The sequence below is a fragment of the Dendrobium catenatum genome, unplaced genomic scaffold (genome assembly GCF_001605985.2).
Source record: "Dendrobium catenatum unplaced genomic scaffold, ASM160598v2 fragScaff_scaffold_353, whole genome shotgun sequence".
Classification (NCBI taxonomy): Eukaryota; Viridiplantae; Streptophyta; class Magnoliopsida; order Asparagales; family Orchidaceae; genus Dendrobium; species Dendrobium catenatum.
In genome coordinates, this window is record NW_021318815.1 from 115496 (window position 1) to 139089 (window position 23594).

The 23594-nt window shown below is 36.7% G+C and overlaps 1 protein-coding gene across 1 annotated transcript in view; it reads right to left on the bottom strand.

The window, feature by feature from the left end:
- The window catches only part of LOC110100508 (DNA-directed RNA polymerase V subunit 5A), a 31221-nt gene that overhangs the window by 1845 nt on the left and 5782 nt on the right, over positions 1-23594 (bottom strand). The window contains exons 2-3 of the mRNA XM_020828037.2: positions 18650-18826; positions 7814-7927 (exon numbers count right to left, since the gene is read on the bottom strand). Of these exons, the coding sequence (XP_020683696.1) occupies positions 7814-7927; positions 18650-18826 (291 nt within the window). The remainder of the gene's footprint in view (positions 1-7813; positions 7928-18649; positions 18827-23594) is intronic.

Here is a 23594-nt window from a genome sequence, read left to right on the forward strand (position 1 = left end):
GAGATAACGTATTGACAGCGTATGCAATATCCGAGCGAGTAATAGTGAGATATTGCAACGCGTCGGTGATCTTCCGATAGGTCATGGGATCGGACAACGTAGCTGACTCCATTGCAGTGTCGACTGGGAGTTTGGTGCAGGAAGGATTTGCTGCGGAGTTGCAGTTAATGAGATTAGCTTGTTGAATGATAGATATAGCATACGATTCTTGTGACATAAAGTACTTATCTTGCTTATATTGGATTCATATGCCGAGGAAGTGGTTCGCAGAGCCAAGGAGTTTTAGCACGAAAGTTTGATTGAGTTGATGAAGAAACGCGGAGATGGCATCTTCGTCGTTGTCGGTGATGAGTATATCGTCCACGTATACGAGTAAGAACATTTTGGTGTGACCTTGATGAAATGTGAAAAGAGATGGGTCTGCCTTGCTCGGAGAGAATCCAAGACTAAAGAGATGATTGCAGAACGTTGTATACCATTGCCTCGGAGCTTGTTTGAGGCCATATAATGCTTTCCGTAGAAGGCATACGTGATTCAGATAGGCAGGATCCTCGAATCCTTTGGGCTGCCTCATGTAGACAATTTCTTGAATGTCGCCATGAAGAAAGGCGTTCTTGACATCTAGTTGGTGTATTTTCCAGTCTTGATGGAGAGCGATAGTGAATAGTACGCGAATGGTGGTTAGTTTAGCTACCAGACTGAAGGTTTCGACATAGTCGAGTCCAAATTTTTGTTGATTGCTTGTGCTACCATCCGCGCCTTGAACCGAGCAACAGTTCTATCGGCGTGTAGTTTCTTACGGTACGTCCATTTGCACCCCAAGATTTGCTTGTTCAAAGGAGCAGGTACCAGTTGCCATGTATCCTGCTTTTGAAGTGCAAGAAATTCGAAAGTCATGGCATTGCGCCATTCAAGTAGTCTGTTGGCCTCAATGTAGTTGGTGGGATCCTGCTGAGAGATCTCGTTGTGGAGCAGATTTAAGCGAGTTGTGGGTTTTAGCATGTATTCGGTTTTGGCACGAGTTATCATTGGATGCCTAGCCGCTGAGTTGCTGGGAGAGCTATGAAATCGTTGTCCGTTGGGGAACTTGTATGCGGAGGGCTGGTATGAGAGTTGAGCGGTGAGGTGTGATTGCTCGATAGTTGCTTCGACGAGGCTTTGTCCACGGTATGTAGGGGTGTAAACGAGTCGAGTTTTAGCATTATCGAGCTCAGCTCGTTACTCGGAAAACGAGCTCGAACTCAAGCTCGAGTCGAGCTCAGAAAACGAGCTCGAACTCGAGCTCGTTAAACTATAAACGAGCTCGAGCCGGCTCGCGAGCCGCTCGATTTCTCATCCATCCGAATTTTTAATTTTTCTGCCACTTTTTTTCCCGCCTATGAATGGATGCCATGTTTTTTTTTTTGTTTTGGGAAAAGGCTGCCATATTAAAAAGCTGTCATAATGGCAAGTTGCAAAGGATGCAATGAATTTAATAAAAAGTAGCTTTCACTTGAAACGATGCAATGAATTTATATAAATTAACATTAAAAGCAAAGTTTGAATCTCATATTATACGTCGGCTGCCATTAATTTCTTTAAAATACCTTAAATATTATAGTTTCGAGCCGGCTCGCGAGCTTACGAGTCGAGCCACGTCAACCTCGAACTAGAGCTCGATTGATAAACGAGCTCGATTTTGAGCTCGAGCTCGAGCTCGTGGCTCGATAAGCTCGGCTCGCGAGCTCGTTAACAAGTCGAGCTCGAGCCAGCTCGCGAGCCGGCTCGGCTCACTTACACCCCTAACGATATGTTGGCTTGAGGTAACTTGCTATAAAGTGGATGGCGGTATTAGAAAAGATGGAGGAAAAACCGTTTGAGATGGTTTATGAGGTTGATGAGTTTTAGAGAAGGGAAAAGATGTTTCAATGAATTGAACATGACGAGAAACGATAATCCTGTTAGTTTCTCTGTTCAGACATTTATAGCCTTTATAATTGCTGGTGTAGCCGAGGAAGACACATGATACAGAGTTGGGTTGCAGTTTATGCCTAGAGTGCTTCGGTAGAAGTGGGAAGCACTCGCATCCGAAGGTGCGAAGATTGGCATAGTCAGGATTGGTGTTAAACATGAGCAGAATTGGAGAGACATTGTTGGTCGTAGGCGTCGGCATTCGGTTGATAAGATGAGCAGCTGTTAAGACAGCATCAGGCCAGTACTTGGGAGGCATAGACGCGGTGTGAAGCAGCGTCCTGGCAGTATCGACGATGTGTCGGTGTTTGCGTTCGGCGACACCGTTCTGTTCCGGCGTGTAGGGGCAGGAGAGTTGGTGATGTATCCCTTTGGATTGAAGGAAATGTTGGAATTGTTGATTTACGAACTCAGAACCGCCGTCGGTACGCACCACCTGTACTTGGCGAGCCGTCTGTTTCTCAATGAAGTTTATGAAATTAATGAAGATTGGTGTAACATCAGTTTTAAAAGTAAACAAGAAAATTCAAATATAACGAGAGTGATCATCTATAACAAGTAATAACGAGATCCTTGATTTGAGGAAATGGGAGAAGGCCCCTAAACATCCGAATGTAGCAGAGCAAGAGTTCTTTTACGAGTTACAGAATTAGGAAAAACCAACTTGTGGCTTTTACACGTTTTACAGGAAGTACAACTACTATTGTTATTCTTTATACGCAGGAACGGATGATCTTGCGAAATCTAATCAAGAATACGTTGGTGAGGGTGCCCCAAACGTTCATGCCAGTTGGGATGATTTGTCTGACTGGTAGCGAGGGCCAGTTGAGTGACATCAGGTTTCTTGATTGAAATTGGGCAGAGTCCGGCTTTGCAGGGACCTCGAAGAAGAATTTTGTTAGTCTGCAAGTCCTTCAACATAAAACCGTTAGGCTCAAATGTAATAGAGATTTGGTTTTCAATTACAAGTTTAGAAATGGAAATTAAATTGTGTGATATGGCAGGTATATGCAAGAGATGAGATAAGAACAGCTTACGCTCGAGGGTTGGAAGAATTCCCGTGCCAGAATGCGCAATGGGAATTGAACTTCCATCCCCGACCATGACATTGTCAGGGCCTTGATAGATCGACGGTTGAGCAAGATTTTCATGACCGTGTCATGTGTGAAGATGCATCTGAGTCAAGATACCACTCCGTTGAAGACGAATCAGCTGTTGCAAGCAGAGCTTGTCCATTGGTTGTAGACTGAGAGGAGGGTGTGGTGTAGTTTGGATTGTGTCTGTGCCAGCAGACATCGGCAGAGTGACCGTGTTTAGTGCAGATCTGGCAAATCAGAGAGGATTTGGAGCCCTGTTTGGATCCAGATGGGTTTATTTGCTGTGGACGACCGCGTCCACGGCGACCACGGCCGCGGTTTGTGTAAAGAGCAGTTTGGTTGTCAGGTGCGTTGGAGAAACATTGAGAGTCTTGACGAATGTGTATTTCTTCACTTATTAGCATGGCGTAAAGACTGTCAAGGGACAGAGGTGTTTGCAGAGTCCGAATCGCGGTTTTGAAAGATTGGTAGGGAGGCGGTAAACCATTGAGTATATGAAGTATGATGTCTTCGTTGTCAAGGCTACATCCGGTAGAGATGATTAGGTCAACGGTTTTCTTGATTTCCATGAGGTATTCTTGCATCGACATGTTGCGCATTGAGATGTTTTGGAGCTCGTTCTTGAGCTGCATTACTTTGGATCGATTGGCAGATTGAAATTTGGTTTGAAGTGAGCTCCAAATTTCGTGACTGGATTCTAGATGCATAACGTAAGGGATCACGGTAGCTGAAATGGTGGAGGAGATCGCAGCGGCTAGATTTCTGTCTGTGAGAAGCCATTTGGATGCGTCTGATTCAGGATTGGAGTGATCTTGATCAACAGAGACCGGTGGAGGGGATTCAAGAAACGATTCGAAACCGTTCGCCTTGAAGAGTTTGAAGATCTGGTTCCGCCAGATTGGATAATTGTCCATAGAGAGCTGATGAGGGACGAGAGACTTGAGATTAGAGATGATAAATTTGAGAGAGGGATATAGAAGAGGCTTATCGTATGTATCGCCGATGCCCGCCGTCGTGCGAGAGGATGCTGCGGCAGAGGCGGAGGAAGCCATGGAGATAGTCTCAGAAAGGGACCTCTTCTGATACCATAAAGAAACGAAGCACCAGATGTGATCGAAGAAGAGACGGGAGGAAGAAGATGAATTGCTTTCTTGAATAGAAACTATGTACATACAAGGCTTATAAATAGATCCTAGAAATAGGAGTACACGTGTAAGCTACAGATTGGTACAACATGAATAAAGTGCTAATGTGATTTGTTTAAGTATGCTAATAGGCCTAGGGTGCAGGGTTTGTTGGCTGGGCTTTTAGATGGCTTAACAAGGTTAAGCTGAAAAACAAACCTCCAAATGCTACTTTTCACCTCATGCTTATTCATTTTAAGCTGAGCCCAACTTTTACTCTCATTGTATTTGGATGTGTAGATAGAAAAAAAAATTGTTCACTCATTTTAACAGTGAAAATAAAATCACTTCAGAGGGATTTTGAAGGTGTTTGTCAGATTAAGATTTTCGTTTGGGATGGCATTTTTATTGCTTTTTAAAATAGAATTTTAGTACAAATATTTTAATTTAAGCAGCTGACGAAAGCCATGATGAGTGTCCTAGTGTTAGCACTATCAATTTTCAACCAGCCGTTTGTAGTGGAGAATGATGCATCAGGCGATGGATTGGGAGCAGTTCTCATGCAAAGTAAAAGCTTATTTCAGCTACATATTGCCTGCTAGGGTCAGGCTGAAATCAGCATATGAAAGGAAGCTGATGATGATAGTGTTGGCAATATAGATGTAGCGACCTTACCTGTTGGGGAGACATTTCATAGTCAAGACTGACCAGAGAAGTTTGAAGTTCCTGTTAGAGCAGAAGATGGTGACATAGGAGCATCAACGGAGACTTTCCAAGTTATTAAGTTATGATTTTGAAATCTAGTACAAGCTCGGGCTAGAAAATAAAGTTGCAGATGCTCTCTCCAGGAATAGTGAAGACTCTCATGTTATGGCTCTATGTATTCCCATGGTGGTGAATTGGGATGCCTTGAAGCATATGAGAGTGTGCAGGATGAGGAGCTGAGTAACATCATAGGAGACTTACTGCAAGACAAAGATAGCCATCTTGGTTACTTTTTGATGGGGCAAAAGCTGCTATATCAGGGACGGTTTGTGCTTTCAAGGACATCGCCACACATCCCTTATTGCAGAAGTTTCAAAGCACAGTTATTGGGGGACATTTTGGAGTTTAGAAGACATATCATATACAAGTAGTGGAGCTATGCTGGGTGGGCCTGCAAAAGGATGTAGAGGAGCTGGTGGCCAATTGTGAAGTGTGTCAGAGTAGGGGCAATGGCTCCAAGTGGTCTTCTACAACCTTTAGCATTACCCAAGAAGGTGTAGAAAGAGGTGAATATGAAATTTATGAAGGTACTACCTAGGCGAGTTTAATGATAGTGGATAGATTGAGCAAACATGCTCATTTTGTTCCCTTATGCCACCCATACACCGCGGTGCTGATGGCAGCCGCATTTATTAGAGAGGTGGTCTGTTTGCATGGCATGCCCAAGGCCATTGTGTCCGATCAAGACAAGATCTTTCTAAGCCACTTCTAGAGGGACTTATTCAAGATGAGGGGGCTATCCTGAAGCGGAGTACAACTTATCACCCCCAGACAAATGGTCAGACGGAGGTGAATTTAAATGCTTGAACTTCTTTCTCGAAAAACAAAGCAACCCAGGTTTCCTGAACAGCAAGAAATCCAAGTTTTGAAGAACAAGAAATTCAAGTTTTGAAGAACAAGAAAAAGCCATTTCTTGGTGATCAACCAATCTGCTTTCACTGAAAAGGAAAATAATAATTCCTTGGTGAGAGTAATTACAATTCTTTAAAAAGGTAGAAATACGTTGCATATAACCAAATACATATCTTTCTAAAGATCAAAATGACAAAAGTGACAACCAGAATAAGATACCCTATATTCATTTAGATCAAAGGTACTGGGAGCATGAATACTCCAGCTTGTTTGTAAACAAAAGATATGTTGCTTAAGCCATTGACAATCAAACACTAAATGTCACCAATATCCAATAGGGGTGCAAACGAGTCGAGTCGAGTCGAGCCAGGGGGTGTTCGAGAAGAGCTCAACTGTCAAATACCGAGCTCGAGCTCGAGCTCAAAAGTCGAGCTCGAGCTCAACTCGTTCCATTATAAACGAGTTCGAGCCGCTCATCAAACCTTCTGCACAGTCTGGTTCACCGAGTTCAAGTATGGCGCGGCTTTTTAAAATGAGAGAGAGAGGCGCGGCTTTTTAAAACGAGATATAGAGAGAGAGAGAGAAACAAAAACATTCTGCCAAATGAATGACTAAATGCATTTATTATTCAGCTTTTACATCATCCTTTATTCAGCCATTTACATTTATTATTCAGCAGAGCTGTTTAGATCAAGGTTGTGAAAATTGGACCGGACAACGAACCAGAAGGAGAGGTTCACGGTTCGACCGATTCAACCGGTCTAACCGGGGTCGAACCGGATGACGTAACAAATAATAAAATTATTAAAATTTAATAAAATTAACATAATAATAATGTTATCATTCAAAGTTTGAGACAAAAAATTAAATTAAAAAAAAAACTATGAAACATAAAATTTATATAATTAAGTAAAAGAATTATATTAAAATCTCAAATAAAAGAAAAAAATTATAAAACTCATATTTATAAGAATTTACTCTCATAAAAAAATGATAATTTTAAATTTAAATATTTTTTGAATTTTAAATTTAATTTTTAATGTAAATTAAATTTATATATGATTAAATATATTTTACATGTTTATGTTGTATACCAAATTTCTTTTATAAATTTATATCTTAAATAATTAATAAATAATTAAATACATAAAATTATTAATGATAAATTATTTTTATAGTGTATAAATAAATAAATTTTTATTATTAACTAATAAATAAGTATCATTTACATAAAAAATAATTAATTAAAAAATCTGTTTAAAAATAGTTTTTATATGCATTATATATGTTATGAGTTCATTCACATCTCAACTCTTTTCTTTAGTCCCACATCACTTGGAAAGACTTTCTTGCTAGTGTTAAGAGCTCACATGGTACCACCACTCAATGTGAAATGTTTCATGATGATTTAGAGATAAATGTTTTATAATAAAAGATATATTATTATTAATTTAAAATTTTAAATATATGTTAATTTATTTATTTAAAAAATATTTAAATTTCTTGGAATTTGAACCGGCCGGTTCACCGGTTGAACCAGCAGTTCTAACCGATTCATTGCAGAGGCGATTTTAAGACTGAACCGGACCGGTCCTATGACCGGTTCACGGTTGAACTGGTCGAACAGGCCGTCCGGTCCGGTTTTTAAAACATTGGTTTAGATCATGAGAGAGAAGAGAGAGAGAGAGAGGGAACTTTGAAATATACGCGGGATTTGAGAAATAAAAAAATTTTTGGGTACGTGATAATTTTGAAATGCATGCAGTGTTACATAACAATTAATATTTTTTTATATTTATATTTAATAATTATTTGAGCCGGCTTGCGAGCTTACGAGCTGAGCCGGCTCAAGCTCGACTCATGAGCAGCTCGGCTCATTAGCTCATAAACGAGTCGAGCTCGAACTGGCTCGGCTCACTTGCACCCCTAATAGCCAATAGTTGAATACGTCAAAGCACAAAAGGAAATAAAAAACTGTCACAATTTAATTTTCAAAAAGGATAGCATTCATGAATTTCGAAGTACCTGGTGATCCTGAACATTATATTTCTGCAAAAGATTTTGCTTTTCTTCATCTTTCAATATTTCATGCTTTGGCATCAAAGAATGCTTTGAGATGTTGATCAATAATTCAGTGATCTGAAAACAAATAACATGCAAATATTAAGCAAGATATTGATTTAAACCAGTGCGCAACATTTAACTTACCTGGCAGATAAGTGCAACGTTTTTATAGATTAAATCCTAAAATACTCCCTTGTCTTAAACGGATTGATTTTGTTTAATAATTAATTTCAACGTTTGGGCTTGCGGTCACCCAAGAAACTTTGCAGAGGCCTACAAAGGCCTTTGTAGAGACCTGTTAACCTTTTATGGAGGAACCAAGAGTTTACAAAGACCCATTAAATTTGCAAAGAGGCCAATAAATTATATCAATTTTTAGAATTGTCTTTAAATATTTTTGCAAACTCTATTTAGTTAATACTTCAAATAGTTATTTAGCATATTATAAAAATATATAACTTAATATTTGAAATATATAATATAATAAAATATGTGAATTTATTATTTTAGCTTTCTTATATCTTAAGGACTTAGCTTGCTTTGATTTCTCGTTCAAGTATATCTTATATATCAAGAGCACATTAAAATTTCCTAAACTACAGAAACATCCATACAACACATAGATTCAAGCGGTTTTCCCATAAATATACACAATGATTAGCAAACCATTAAGCCAATTCCCTAGAATATTTATTATCATCAAGGCCCAACATCCAATACAGGTTCATGGGGTCAACAGGGATAAAGTCTAGGAAGGCCAATTAAATTTGATTCTCTTGAGCTCATAAAGACCCAACAACCATAAGTATCAAGATTGCCTATCATTTGAGAGGATGCCGAGGATATAGTACAACATGTGCAACAAGATATATAAAGAAGAGCAAAAGGGTATTAAAAAAATAAAGATGACAAGGATGATGATGTTAAGTAACTTCAGCAACGACTAGTTCATCTTCTAAAAATTATTGGCAATTCAATGTGAATATATAATATATTTTATCACATTTGGATGCCAAGTTCATGCGGATAGAATCTATTGACACCAGAAATCCATAATAGCTTCTAGAAGGAGACAGAAACACTACCTTATTTTCGTAGACTTGCTAATGGGATAATGAAAACAAACTTCATTCAGTAAATTTGAGTTGATGGAAAAATCATTTTTAATAAAAAAAGATGGTTCCATACCTTTGTTGACTATTTTAAAATTCAATTAAAAAATAATGCTTGGGCTGGTTACTCATTACAGTTACATAAGCTTTATGTTTTTGACAAACTGCCTCTCGAACTAACCATATGCCAAAGAGCTTTGCTTTTTTTTTTACACAAAATAAAACTCAAGTCTAACCATTTGCACATCACATTAACAATTTCATATAAGTAATCCTACACCACAAAATATATGAATCATTTCTTCACTGTATTGAACTTCCATATGGGGATTCTTCTACATATTTAATAAATGAATTAATCTCAATGAGATTTCAAGAAACTTCATGCACATTGCTTTCGTCTCTCAGATTAAGGGGGTGTCATTGAGTTGCAATTACTTAGAATTCTAAAGTATTCAAAATACAAGGTAAAATAAAATCATATAATTAAAATAATTCGCTAGAGTTTGATTGCTTGTAAAAAAGGTTGAGTTTACTTTTTTGCATTTGGCTGTCTGTAAAGTGAAACCAATATTTGAAATAAGGAATCAATCAACTCCGATAGCGAGCAATGGCTATAGCAGCCAATGGTAGTGGAGATGGACATCAGCTGCGATAGCCAAAGTAGAGAAGGTGGTGGTCAGTGTTTGATGGCTGCAACTGACTACAGCAAATGTTGGCGGGGATGGCCAGTAACTGACGATGACCACTACCCACGAGTGGGTAGCGATGGGGAACGACATTTGCGTGCAGCCAGCAGTAGAAACCAAAGCTTCATGTTTACAATGTATTTGAAATTTGTCAAAATCGAATGACTTCCAAATACATTGAAAATGAACTAGATAAGGAATTTCAAATACCTCAAAATTTTACTATGCATTAGCTTTTCTTCAAACCAAACACCTAAAACTACAAACCCCTACATTTTATTTTACTTAACACTAGAAATGTTTGCAACCAAACGACCCCTAAGATAAAACAAAACTCTTGATTTACAATTTAAACATTACTTAATAGATAAATGAGATAAAGCAAACAATCAGAAAAGTGAATTTATCCTCACAAAAGAAAAAATATTGCTATGTGTGTGCGCGCGCGCGCGTGTGTATATATATAACACAAGCTTCAATCATACAAGCACAACAAGCTTTTCCTTTATCATAATTTATGATTGTGAAAACTTCATACAAAAATACATGCTAATCGAACATGACCTATAAATTTCAAATAGCTAAAAATTAAATTTCAATAGATTTTATGGTTGCCTTACTAGCAATCAAGCTTGGAAAAAAAATAAGCAAGCATTAAATTAATCATTAATTCAAATCCTACTTCAAAACCATTTCACAAAATTCAAGTTTATTCTTCTTAATTTAAAGAGAAGGCTAGCTATGCAGATAAAACATCATTTGGTTTGAGAAACTAGGGCTATATGAAAGCATGCTATCAATGTCATACATTAATGAAATTTAAACTCCATTAGGAGGGTAATTACGATTAAAAAATATAATGAACTTCTATTATTGCCTAACTATGATGATTTTGAAATTATGTTCTTGACTTAAACTTTTGGACCTTCTTGATAAAACATACAACAACAACAACAACAATATCAAGCCTTTATCCCACTACGTGGGGTCGGCTACATGAATCCTTTTTCTCCATTGTGTCCTATTAAAAGTCAAATTCTCATTTAAATCTAATAAAGAAAGGTCATTTCTAATATTTTCTAACCAAGTCTTTTTAGGTCTACCCTTACCTTTCTTAACATAAGTCAAATCTAATACCTCTACTCTCCTAACCGGGTTATTAGAAGGCCGCCGTTTTATGTGACCAAACCATCTAAGGCGACTCTCTCTAATCTTATCTTCTACTGGAGCTACTCCAACCTTCTTGATAAAACATATTTGAAAAAAAAAAAAGTTGGATAAAAACAAACTAAGTTTTCCTATTTGTAGGTTAGGCCTCTTTCTCTCCGGAATAGGTTCAATTGGACTATATCATTTATCTTACAAATTAGATTTTTTAGCTTTAAAATACTAATCAAGACTGTAATCTTGATTTATAATGCTCTAAAGTATTAGAAAGTACAACATTGAAAATAGTATTTTAGGAAAGCCCTAGTTAGCTAGTTAGTTGTAGAAATGTTTATAAGTATGTTTTTATCTACATAATTGAGGGTATTTTCCACTGTATTTCATGTCAGTTTTGTATTTACCCTATTTTCTTATATATTAGCACTCTTCTCAATCAATTGAATATAACAAAGTTTCCGCTATTCAATTGTGTGCCTTCCTCCTCTCCTTCCTATCACATATGCTCATACAAACGTTTTCACTCACTCACTCAGCTCATCGTATCAAAGCAAAGTTAATCATAGCCTAGCAATCATGCCTTCCTCGTCTCCTTCCTATAACATATGCTCATAAAACCCTGTTCGCTAGCTCACTGTCGTCCTGATTGTTGCCTTGCTTAGGCATGCCTATGACCGTGCTACACACACTTGCCAGCTGCAACGTAGCTCACTCCTGCTCATGGATGAGCTCGCTCATATCTGTAGCTTCCCTCGCTATTACTAGCATCAATTAATGCCCTACACAACAGAGGCAGCCACCCTTGTAGTCCAAACTTGCTATCTCATTTACCTCTTTCTTCCTACTTATGGGCCACCTTTTTGTCCTTCACTCATCCGAATGACCTAATTTTCTCATAGATTTTTAGTACATCCATAATTAATGTTGTCAGGGCTTCTCTATCTCCTTTTCCAAAGACAAAGCCCTCTTTTATCATCAATATCATCATCAAATTTAATTGTACCATATTCTGTGGTAGAGAGTTTTCCATTTTGTTGTTGATTCTCATAGAAAACCTTATCATCTTGATGAGTTTCCATCAAATTTTCTGTTATGCCGGTCCAGCCTGGACCGGCCCAACCTGGACCGGCCCAGCCGGTCCGGGTTTTCTTCAGGCGGAGGCGGCACAGAGAAGAGGCGGAAGGGAGAAAGGGGCTTGGGGTGGGGTCCACTTGCAATTCAAACATGGTTTAAGTGTTTTTGGAGGGAGAAAGAAGGGTAGAGAAGTCCTTTTGCTTTTAATTTGAATTAGATTGTATTAATAGGGAGTTATGAGGGGATTAGGGTGGCATCTTGATTTTGAAAAGAGTTTTGTGTTCTAGGTTTTCTTGCTTGGGCTCTTGGCGTTGCCGGAGATTGTTAGAGAGTTGTTCTTCCTCTCGAATTGAAGAACATTGTATCTTGCTTTGGTTTTGATCGTCTACTAGGGGAATACAATTGTTTGCTATTGTTTTTTCCAAAGTTTTCTCCCTTTTCTCTCAGCTTTTCCATTGTTGGTGGCTGTTTTCTATTGAAAACAGTGAAATATTGGTGATTTGGCGAAGATCCGATAGGAATCACTTGGAATATTCAAGTGGTACCTATCATTTTCAAATGGCAAATATCTAATTATGCTGTTCTGAATAGTTTTCTCGACAGTCTTGAAACATTTATTGCATCGATTTTCATGTTCCAAGGCATTAAAAAGAAAATGTGGGATTTAGTGTGTTCCAACTAGTTCAATGAAAATAACATCTCTAGTATCTACACTCTAAGATATTGTCTCCTCAACAATATGTTTTGCCTATCAGAGAATAATAAAATACTTACGAGGAAAGTGAAATGAACCTATCTGATACAAGTCATTTATTTACGAGTGATCAATCATCTAGCAATAATGGAACGAGATTTTTTTGATGTGGGGCAAAATTTCTCTCTGAGCTTCATCCTTCCTTTTAATATACTGATGTGGACATCCGACGATGGACGTTAATCAAAGGAAGAGATGAATAACGACGGTCAAGATCCCTCCAATTTAATCTTAGTTTATTAATTGTACTTTTTATTAATTATGTATTTTTCATTTTTACCCTTAAGGGTCTTTTCTTTTGTAAGCCCAAGAGGCAAAGTTGTCTTTTAGTTTCTTTTAAGACCTACATATAGAAACACTTGCTCTTATATTAGACGATAATGGAGTTTTAATAAAAAAATTATTCTGCACTTTTGCTCCATGGGAGAGCTTTAGAGAGATTCCTATGGGAGAGAATCGTAGTATCAACCAACTGCAGGATGGGTCCGGGCTCGTGGCTTAAAGTCCCTTGGTGAAGGGCAACACATCACCCGCCAGCCGCAGGAAGCGTCCGAGCTCACAGTTTTGTCTTCTTCTTCTTTTTTTCTTTTTTGACTCTCCTTATTTTTCTTAAACCGCCACCTCCTCCTACCCTTTAACCGCCGGCTAAATCATCCCCTAGCCGGCTCCACCGGCTTCCTACCTCCCATCCTCTTCCCCACCACCGGCCACCTACCCCCTTTCCTTTTCAACCGTCGGTCACCACCCTCCCCTTCTTCCAACCACCAATCTCCTCCCCATCTCCATCTTCAAACCACCAAAACCCATAAACTCTAACTCTAATTCCTCCATAGCCGCCGACCACCCTTCCTCCACTAACTCCATAAATTTCTCTTGGCATTCAAAACCTTTCCTATTATAAATCCTCTTAATTTGAAATGATTTCAAATTCAAAATTCAAATCAATTTGAATTTAAATATATTTCTTAATTAAGGATTCCTATTTTAAGAAAGTGCCCTAAATCACATCCAAATCAAATTCAAATTGGATATGATTTAATTTCTTTGGCCTCAATTAAGGGTCCCATTTAGGCAAGCATTAAAAAACCTACTCAAAGCCTTCCCCCACTCATGATGTCGCAAGCCCCTCTCTCTCCTCTATCCTAATTATTTCCTCCCTAATTAAAGGCCCCAATTAAGGAGATAATTAATTCCTCTCTACCCTCCCTTTTTTTTTTTAATTTCAAATTCAAATTCATTAATTAAGGGAAATCTAAGATGGAATTTAAACTCTTTAATTGTATTACCCTCGCCGCTCCCATTTTACATCAGTTTGGTATCAGAGCATGGTTACCTGGGATGCGGAGTCGATCTCTTTTCCATTCTGGGAGAATGATGCGGACATCTGACGATGGACGTAAATCAAAAAGGCGAAGATCGACGGCGAAGATCGACGGCCAAGATCCCTCCAATTTTATCTTAGTTTATTAATTGTATTTTTTATTTAATTATACATTTTTCATTTTTACCCTTACTTAAGGGTCTTTTTTTTTGTAAGCCCAAGGAGCAAAGTTGTCTTTTAGTTTCTTTTAAGGATAGAGGCCCTTGCTCTTGTATTAGATGATGATGGAGTCTTAATAAAAAATTGTTCTGTACTTTTGCTCATTGGGAGAGCTTTAGCAAGATTCCTATGGGAGGGAATCATAGTATACACCAGCTGCAGGATGGGTCTGGACGCATGGCTTAAAATCCCTTGGTGAAGGGCAAGACATCACCCGTCAGTCGCAAGAAGCGTTCGGGCTCACGATTTTATCTTCTTCTTCTTCTTTTTTATTCTCCTTATTTTTCCTAAACCGCCACCTCCTCCTACCCTTTAACCGCAAGCTAAATCTTCCCCTAGCCGTCGGTTTTCTACCTCCCATCCTCTTCCTCACCACCGGCCACCTACCCCCTTTCCTTTTCAATCATCGGCCCTCCCCTTCCAATCGTCGGTCTCCTCCCCATCTCCATCTTCAAAGTTCAAACCACCAAAACCCATAAACCCTAACCCTAGTTCCTCTATAGCCGCTAGCCACCATTCCTCCACTAACTCCATAAATTTCTCTTGGCATTCAAAACCCATACTATTATAAATCCTCCTAATTTGGAATGATTTCAAATTCAAAATTCAAATCAATTTGAATTTGAATTTATTTCTTAATTAAGGATTCCTATTTTAGGAAAGTGCCTTAAATCACATCCAAATCAAATTCAAATTGGATATGATTTAATTTCTTTGGCCTCAATTAAGGATCCCATTTAGGCAAGCACTAAAAAACCTACTCAAAGTCTTCCCCCACTCATGATGTCATCGGCCCTCTCTCTCCTCTATCCTAATTATTTCCTTCATAATTAAAGGCCCCAATTAAGGAGATAATTAATTCCTCTCTTCCCTCCCTTCTTTTCTTGTTTGAATTTCAAATTCAAATTCATTAATTAAGGAAAATCTGAGATGGAGTTTAAGCTCTTTAATTTTATTACCCCCGCCGCTCCCGTTCTACATCATATACTCAATCATAAACGAGGGCCAACTCCACCATTCTTAACATTGTCAGTGCTTTCTCCTAAGTTTTTCAAGTAACTAAGCTCTTGCCTCCATCTAAGCTAGTGTCTAACTAGTCTACCCTTGTTATAAGGTATCATGGTGGCCAAACTAATAGTAGTTGTACTTGTAGGGGCAATGGTTTTTTTCCTTGCTCACATTATGAGCACATTAACAATCCCCCAACATAATGTTTGGCTAAGCTTAGTTATCCCTCCAATGCTCAACATGCTTCTAACTCCTCTCTCATAAACATTGGCACTTCCAACAGCCCCAAATACTTCTAGAATAGATATTTTATCTCAAAAGAAGTATAACCATCTCGTTTAGTAAATCTCAGAAATGTGTCAACTTCTCATTTTGTTTTATCATATGATTATATTATGGTTGCTGTCCGTCCCAGATACTATACTCTAGTGCAGATTCACATACGACTATTCATTTGAAGTAAAAGCCAATATTAATTATGTTATGTTTGTTGTACGTCCTAGATACTATTACTCTAGTATATCAATAAATACTGGCGTCTACTTTAAATGAATGTCAAAAATACTTTCGTATATGCCAAACTCACTTAAGTTGTAAGGAAATCGTTTGGGTGCACTCCATTAGGGAAGAACAAATTTGCATATTCAATAAAGTCATATATGGACTTAGAGAAAGTCCTCAAGCTGCGTTTGATAAACTTTACAAGGTTCTTGCAAAGGCTGGGTTTCATAACAGTTCAACAAATCATTCCATCTTCATCAGACATAATTCATTCGGTTATGTTATCTTAGCAATCTATATTGATGACATACTCCTTAGTGTGAGAGATCAAAATGGAATCACCAAAGTGAAGCATTATCTACAAAAAATAATTTTGAAGAAAGAACTACATCAACTCAAATTTTTTTTGGGCATCGAGTTAAAAGTACTACAAAATAGTTTCCTTGCCTCAAAGGAAGTATGCAATTGACCATCATAAAGAAATTGGATTGTTAGGCTGCATGCATATTGACAGCTCCCATTTAGATTAAAAAATTTATGGATAAAGAGAAAATGTTTGAAGATGTCTCTTGTTATTGACAATTGGTTGAAAAACTAATCAATCTAATTATCATCAGACTAGAGATATCATCTATTAGTGAAGCTAGCAAGTCAAAATATGCAATCTCCTAAATAGGAACATTAAGAAGTTACTAGAGATATCCTCAAATATAACAAGTCACCAAGTTACATACTTATATATATATAAAGAATGAACATTTAATATATATATATATATATATATATATATAAAGAATGAACATTTAATGTGAAAGTGTTCTCTGGCACAGTGGCACTATGTTAGGTTCATTGATGATAAAGCATTCACATACGTATAATGTATCTGTGCAAGAGACAATTTGATCACATATAAAAGCAATAAATAAAATAGAAACAAATAGTGGTGAGAGGATAAAGTGTAAAGGTGGAATACATAGCCATAACACACACTACATGTCAGAAGATGTGGGTTAAAATCCTACTAAGGGAGATTGGTTTTCCAATTTCTCAACCTCTGATCTTAAATTGTGACAATCGTTTGATATCCACATCATTAATAATTTCGCAGCAAATGTTCTTAAATTGGGAAAATTGTATTTATATCTACTTCCTTAGTAACTATGATGCATAGACATATATACGAAATGACACAGACATATTAATTAATGAAAATATGGAACACAGACACGGGCATGGGTTCGACGGAGTATTATAATTTTTATATCTTAAAGATAATGTATAAAGGCTTGATGTTGTAGTTGTTGTTGTTGTAAAGATAATGTATAAAAATTAAATAAGCAGAATATTAGGAATAATTAAAAAATAATAAGTAATTTAACAATGATTTGTGCTTAAAATGATTAAAATTATGATGTCGAAAGTTGGGGGCGGATGTCATGTCAGGCATAGATTAATTTGGTGCTATAGAGAGAAAATAAGATATTTAGTTTTTATTTTTTAAAAAATTTATAAATTATTTAAGACACGCGTGTCGGTGTCAGATGGGTATTGTGTTCGATACATGTCGGACACTACATACCTCCTTTGAGGAAAAGTGTAGGTACATCATAGGTTAGTAATCATGTGTTTTACATAAAAAAAATAACACATTGAAGTTGATTGCATTTTATTTAAGAAATGATAATATAAAATAAGATCACCCGCGTTTCAACTCAAAACTAGCATAAACTTTACAAAGGCCCAACGTTTGTTTCAATTTTCCAAGCTATGTAAATAAACTAAAGCAAATTAATATAACTGCTATAGTTTGGAGGCGAGTGTTGGAACACAGGCTTGGAAATAATAAGATATAAAGCCCTAATAAACTAAGTAGTTGTAGATATGTTCCACATGTGTTGTTATCCTCATAATGGAGGACTTTCTCTAGTTTATTGCTTGCTTTTTTATTTCCAACATACCGGCAATCTTATTAATCAATGAAATATAACAAATGGTTTCCGTCTTTTAAAAACACAATCCCAAAATAAATTTCACGAGATCATGTGATAGTTTGGATATGAATCTAAGTGTTAAACAAAAATGAATTGTATAAAAGAAATTATACAAACAGACCTATTGTAGACATATTTAAAGAAAATCAAAACAGTCGCGCACCAGCACAACTTTGTTTGATTATACAACCTTTGATATATACATAAGAATGTCGTATTGACAGCAAAACAAATTGAGAATCCATAAATTTAGGTCCTGGACTAATTTCAAATGTATGGATGAAGATCGACCTTCTTGATTCTTATTTTCATCATCCAAAGACTAAAAACGGATTGGAAATTTGTAGTACGATATGACCAGAATATATATATATATATATATATATATATATATATATATATATCTATAAAAATATATATATATATATATATATGTCAATAGAACAAAGCTCAGATATTTTCCTTAGGCTTTCGTTCAATAGGGCCTAGTTAGCTTGGCTTCGAACAACTTCAATCAAGACATGTGACCACATGCAACTATTTGGCAAAGGAAGAAATGTGGGGATTTCATCAAATGAGTTGCACTCCAACAAAATAAGATGGTTAAGGAAGATTCGCATTTAAAAATTAACAAGTAAAATATATTTCTAAGCATGAGTCAGAGCTGGGGAAAATAAAAAAAATGCCGACATTAGCACAAGGAGCAATAATTTGCAGCCTATTAAAAGATCATTACGTAAGAAGCATATTATCATGACTATGAATTTTGAAGGATACGCAAATAAAAAGATACCAGAAATAAGCTCAAGTTTCAATGTACTTCAAATCTAATATTATATCAAAATATAATTTATGATGTCAATAACAATTATGTTTTGCATTCATTAAATGTTTTTTAGGGTTCAAATAAACTTAGTATGATGAAGATTGCTAAAGAAGCATGGTAATGTGCCATGTAACTTACTTGAAATGTCTCAACTTTGTATAGTGGAAAATTTTCAGTACAGTCTCGAGCCTTGGAAGTAACTTTGTTTTGAAATACTATTATCATCCTGTACAATTTTTCTTTGCCAAACTGATTGAAAATAGCTTGTACGGTTGCCAACTTGACGGGTTCAGTCCCGCAAAAGATAACAAGAATCTGAAATGGAAAGTCAAGCTGTCATTATTAGACTAATACTTCGATAGAGCATAGAAAGACTTGAAACCAATATCCATTAGTTTTTTAAATTAGGCTAAGGTGAACTCGAGCTCAGAAATGCAAAATAATAACTAAAACTCTTGAAAGAGAGAGAAACAACTTGGCCAATTTTCCAAAACATACATAATGATAGCTGTTTGGTTAAAAATCGAAGTTTAACCCCTCATCAATCCGGTAACTGCACCAGAATCTGAATCAAATAAATGATGGTTTAGGCAGCCTTAATGTTTTTTCTCGCACTCTTCTAACTTTCACCCCTCATTACTAGGGTTGGGCTCCTGCCTAAATGGCAAATATCTCAAATTGTTGGTGTCAACAGCGATTAATTAATGATGAATCATGAGTTTGTTCACCACCAATGCTTGACATTCTATTTCAATATGATGTTTAACAAGGAATTGCAAGAAAATATCCCGTAAAAGAATATTCGCTTTGAAGAGAATAAGCATTGTCAGGATGCTCCTGAAGATCACGTGTTCCAGATTCAATCGCCTACTGAAAATGCACATAAAGAAAAATTCCACTTGTATGTGCTGCTATCAGCAAATTGGGAATAAACCTCTAAGACTTGCCTCATATTTAGGCTTCTAAGAACCTTGCTCTAGCACTAGTCAGTGCTAACGATAGATATGTTCTTCTCAAGCCTATGTCATAGAGATAGGGCAGATAACAAGTTGATTTCAAACCGTGGTGAAAAAAGGGGGTTGGGGGTGTAAGGATCTAGCTCTAGCCCTAGTCAATGTTTAAAATTTTAAATGATAGATATGTTCTTCCATGCCTATTTTATAGAGTTAGGGAAGATAACAAGTTGATTTCAATTTGTGGTGGAAATTGGGGGTTGGGGTGGCACACGCCCACCTATATTTGAGAAAACCTTATGTCATTATGGATAATATTAAAATTTAATCATTAAATTCTCTTGCAATCATATATATTATAGAATCCCTTTGCCCTCATCTTTAAATTTTGGATAACCTCTGAAATCGGATTTCAGACTAGCCATCCTTAAGTCAATAACAAAATAGTCAAATTCAACAAAAATGAACCTCGACTAAATTAAATTAACATTTGAGTAACCCAAATTCAACACAATACCCAACCACCAACACAAAGAGAGGGTGAGTTTAGCAAGAGAGCCACTTATGTAGACAAAATTAATGTGCCAAAAAGATAATATAACATAAGACCACAAAGAAATGAGACAAGTTATTTTGTTTAAAAACCCTTCAACCATTACAAAAGATCTTCCCATCTAGTCTACAGAAATCTTATGTTCCTCAGAAGAAGTACCACAATAACTCATCCATAGGGTTATAAATAAAGGTACATGCAAGGCAAGCTTAGCCAGCAGCATCAATCTTCATAAAGAGTTGGGTTCTGTCTGATGATGATTGTGGTAATTAATGAATTATCATTTTTTTAGGATTAATTATGTTCAATTTCCGAGGGTCGGTGATTTTATTGTTAGTTGTAATTATTAAAAGGCTTTCATTTTTTTGCAAAAAGGTTGGGGCCTAGGCAAAACACTACCAATGTAAGCCCAAATTATGGTTCAATTGTAATCATTTGAGACATGTAAATAACTTGCGGGTTTTAGTGGTGATTTGAATTTTTGTTTTACGTCATTCTCTCGTGTCTTTAGCACCGGTTTAAAAATTGGCTTTCAAGACATGAATCGTCATGCTCCTTACAAACATCTTGATGGCTAATTCTTTAGCATCTTGTTCTAATTTGATGATAGCTTAATGAAAGAGTTTCTCAATGCTAATAATTCTACACTACAAGGATAAAAAGTTTATTTAACTCTTTCGCTAATCTGGTTGACAACACTCCTACCACTATAACTTGTACCCTAACTATAGAGAAGACTCCTCTTCTTCAAAAGAACATGACAACTTCAATTTCTCTTTCACAAGATATAACACTTTTGAGAATATTACTAATGCAAAGATGATCATTTGCTAAAGCCTTAACCCATGCTTCCCACGAGAGGAAAGCTTCTTCAATTGAGCCCACTCTAAAGGAATAAAATCACCAAAATATTTTTGGCATATCATCATTTAGCATTATTACAATTGAGTCCAAGAATAATGTCATCGAACATTTGGGCAAGGATACCCAAAAAGTCATTAGCATAATGACATTAGGAGTCAAATGAGTCTCAATTTGCATTTATGTTTATTTTTGTTTGGCGAGGGTGGCCATGCCTAACACTTCAACTGCCAACCAAAAAGGGACTCCCTTTAATGCAATCAAGTTAAACACTTTCCTACTTAAGCAAAAGGTAAACAAACTTGAAGGAAGTCCTAGAATTTTATGCTCAACTCGAAGAGAACCACAGAAGAAACTAAGCGAGGAATTTCCTTCAATAACTTTGGCCTTGAAAGGCTTCAGTACACCAATGCTATCTTAGGTGAGAGGCTTGAGAATGTTGAATAGTTTAACTAAGCACATTTGGTTCACCCATTTGGGAAAGGTTCATGTAAAGAATCTTAAATGGCACACTACACATCATTAAAGATTCATTGGACCCAAGCCACCTATTATAGACCCTAAACCAATGATTTCAAAGTTTCCTCTAATTGAAGATTTGAATGCATATACTTATATGTATGGAATGCAGAATGGAATTCAATTTGTCACCAATCGATATCTTGGAGTTAATGTCTTCAACAATCAAAGACTTATATCAATCTATCCCTACTATATAGATGAAATTAGAGCTCTTAAAGTGGATTGAATGATTAGGCTGAGCTACCATCACCCCTTGTTTTAAGGGAACATGATCAAGATGGCGTTTGCTCAAAAGGCATAGCATGTAGCGCTACGATGAAAAATGATCGCATTTTTTATTTATCTTTCCTAGCTGTAAAATTCTAAATTAAGGTTTATGAGGATCAACCACTTATGGCTTATCTTAATGTTACTTTTGTAAATGTTATGTAGACCCATTAGGAAACCTTGCTACTAATTATAATTCCTTGAGTTACAAAATTTCAAATGATTTATGCCCAATTCACAAATATGAAATCCATTGAACTTACTTGAGAATCTATAGAAACTTTAAGAAACCATAAGCATACTTAGTTCTCCAAAAAAAGGCCTTATGGGCACCACTTTGATTTTTTTTTTTTTTTTCTGTAAGGTTTATGGTTTCCCACCATTTAGGCTCTTCTATAAAAGAGGGAGTGAAAGGAAAAGTTATCTCAAACTTCTTCACAATATTTTTCTCCTCAGTTTCTATGCTCTTGAGGCACTCGCCATTGAGGCTTTTGGTATATTTGATTTTAATTTATTATTTGTTGAGATTATTGTGATAGAGCTTTCTTGAGTGATTTATGCAAAATTCCAACACAATTCATATTCAAGGATAATATTAAGGGGGGAGTTTATCAACGTCACTCTTAATGGAGAAATTTGGTTGTACACTAATCCATTCAAGACTAGTTTCTCACCCACTCTCTCAATCTATCATTGATACTTTAATCTAATATTGATTATCCAAGCACAAATAATCATGCTTTCTTTAGCAATCACCTTATTGTAATTTGAGAGCTCGAAGGAAGTCCCAGCCCATTCAACTTATTCTCATGATTTTTTTGAGTGAGAGAATGACCCTTCCATTTTCTTCCAATCCATCTTCGAGAACAAAGTAAAAGTCTATGGAATTCCTTTTTCAAACAAAGGGTGGCTGAGGATTTTTTTCCTTGTTACCTACATGGGCTAATGGTCAATTGCAACTCCCTCAGGCCATTCACTAACCTTTGACTTGAAATCCACCAAACTAGATGCAATGCTAAGAGCAGTTGAAATCAATAGCTAAGCTTGACTTAGATGTTCTTCATCTGGTTGGCATTCTTCCTAGTAATTGCTCTTTTTTTTATTTCTTCTTTTATCGCTTATTTTTTTAAGATCGTATATTTAAATTTTAATTAATATTTCTTTTCATGATCTTCTTCAAAGCCAACTGTTGTTGTTGGCCAAAGCAAGAAAGTTATTTCCTCCAAGAAACTTGATTGTCTATCATGGCTCTCACCAAGGATTCTGGCAAGGTAAATTTTCTTTTCTTTTTTTTTATTCTGGCAATGTCAATTCCTTCTTAAAAAAGAGTTGTGTTAAACTCCAATAAAAAGGAGGGAGGAAGTAGTCTTGCCAAAAATAAAGACTTATGTTGAACACCAATACAAAGAAGGGAGGAAAAGGACTTGCCAAAGATAAAGAATTGAGCTACTTAGCCACTTGGTTCAACCAAACCATGAGTATATCCCCTTCTTGGAAGCATAAAAAATTCCATCTGCATGAGACTAGTTTACTTTCCAACTCCTTTTAAAACATCCCATAACTCATGGGAACTAAACATCAAGATACAAGCTTTTCATAGTGCATCAAGTTCGACAAACCACACACCACGACTATTATTCAATGGAATGAAAATAAAATAGTAGGTTTATCCGATGATTTCATGGTCTTTCTTTTTTCTAGGCATCAATCTAAATTAGGGGTGCAAACGAGTCGAGTCGAGCTCGAGCCAGGGTGTGTTCGAGTTGAGATCGACTGCCAAATACCGAGCTCGAGCTCGACTCGTCTCACGAAACGAGTCGAGTCGAGCGGCTCGTCGAGCTGCATCGTTCCAGGCTACTACGTCGTCTCGAGCTACGTCGACCATCGAGGACTCAATCTCCGACCTTCGTCGTCCTGTCAAACTCCG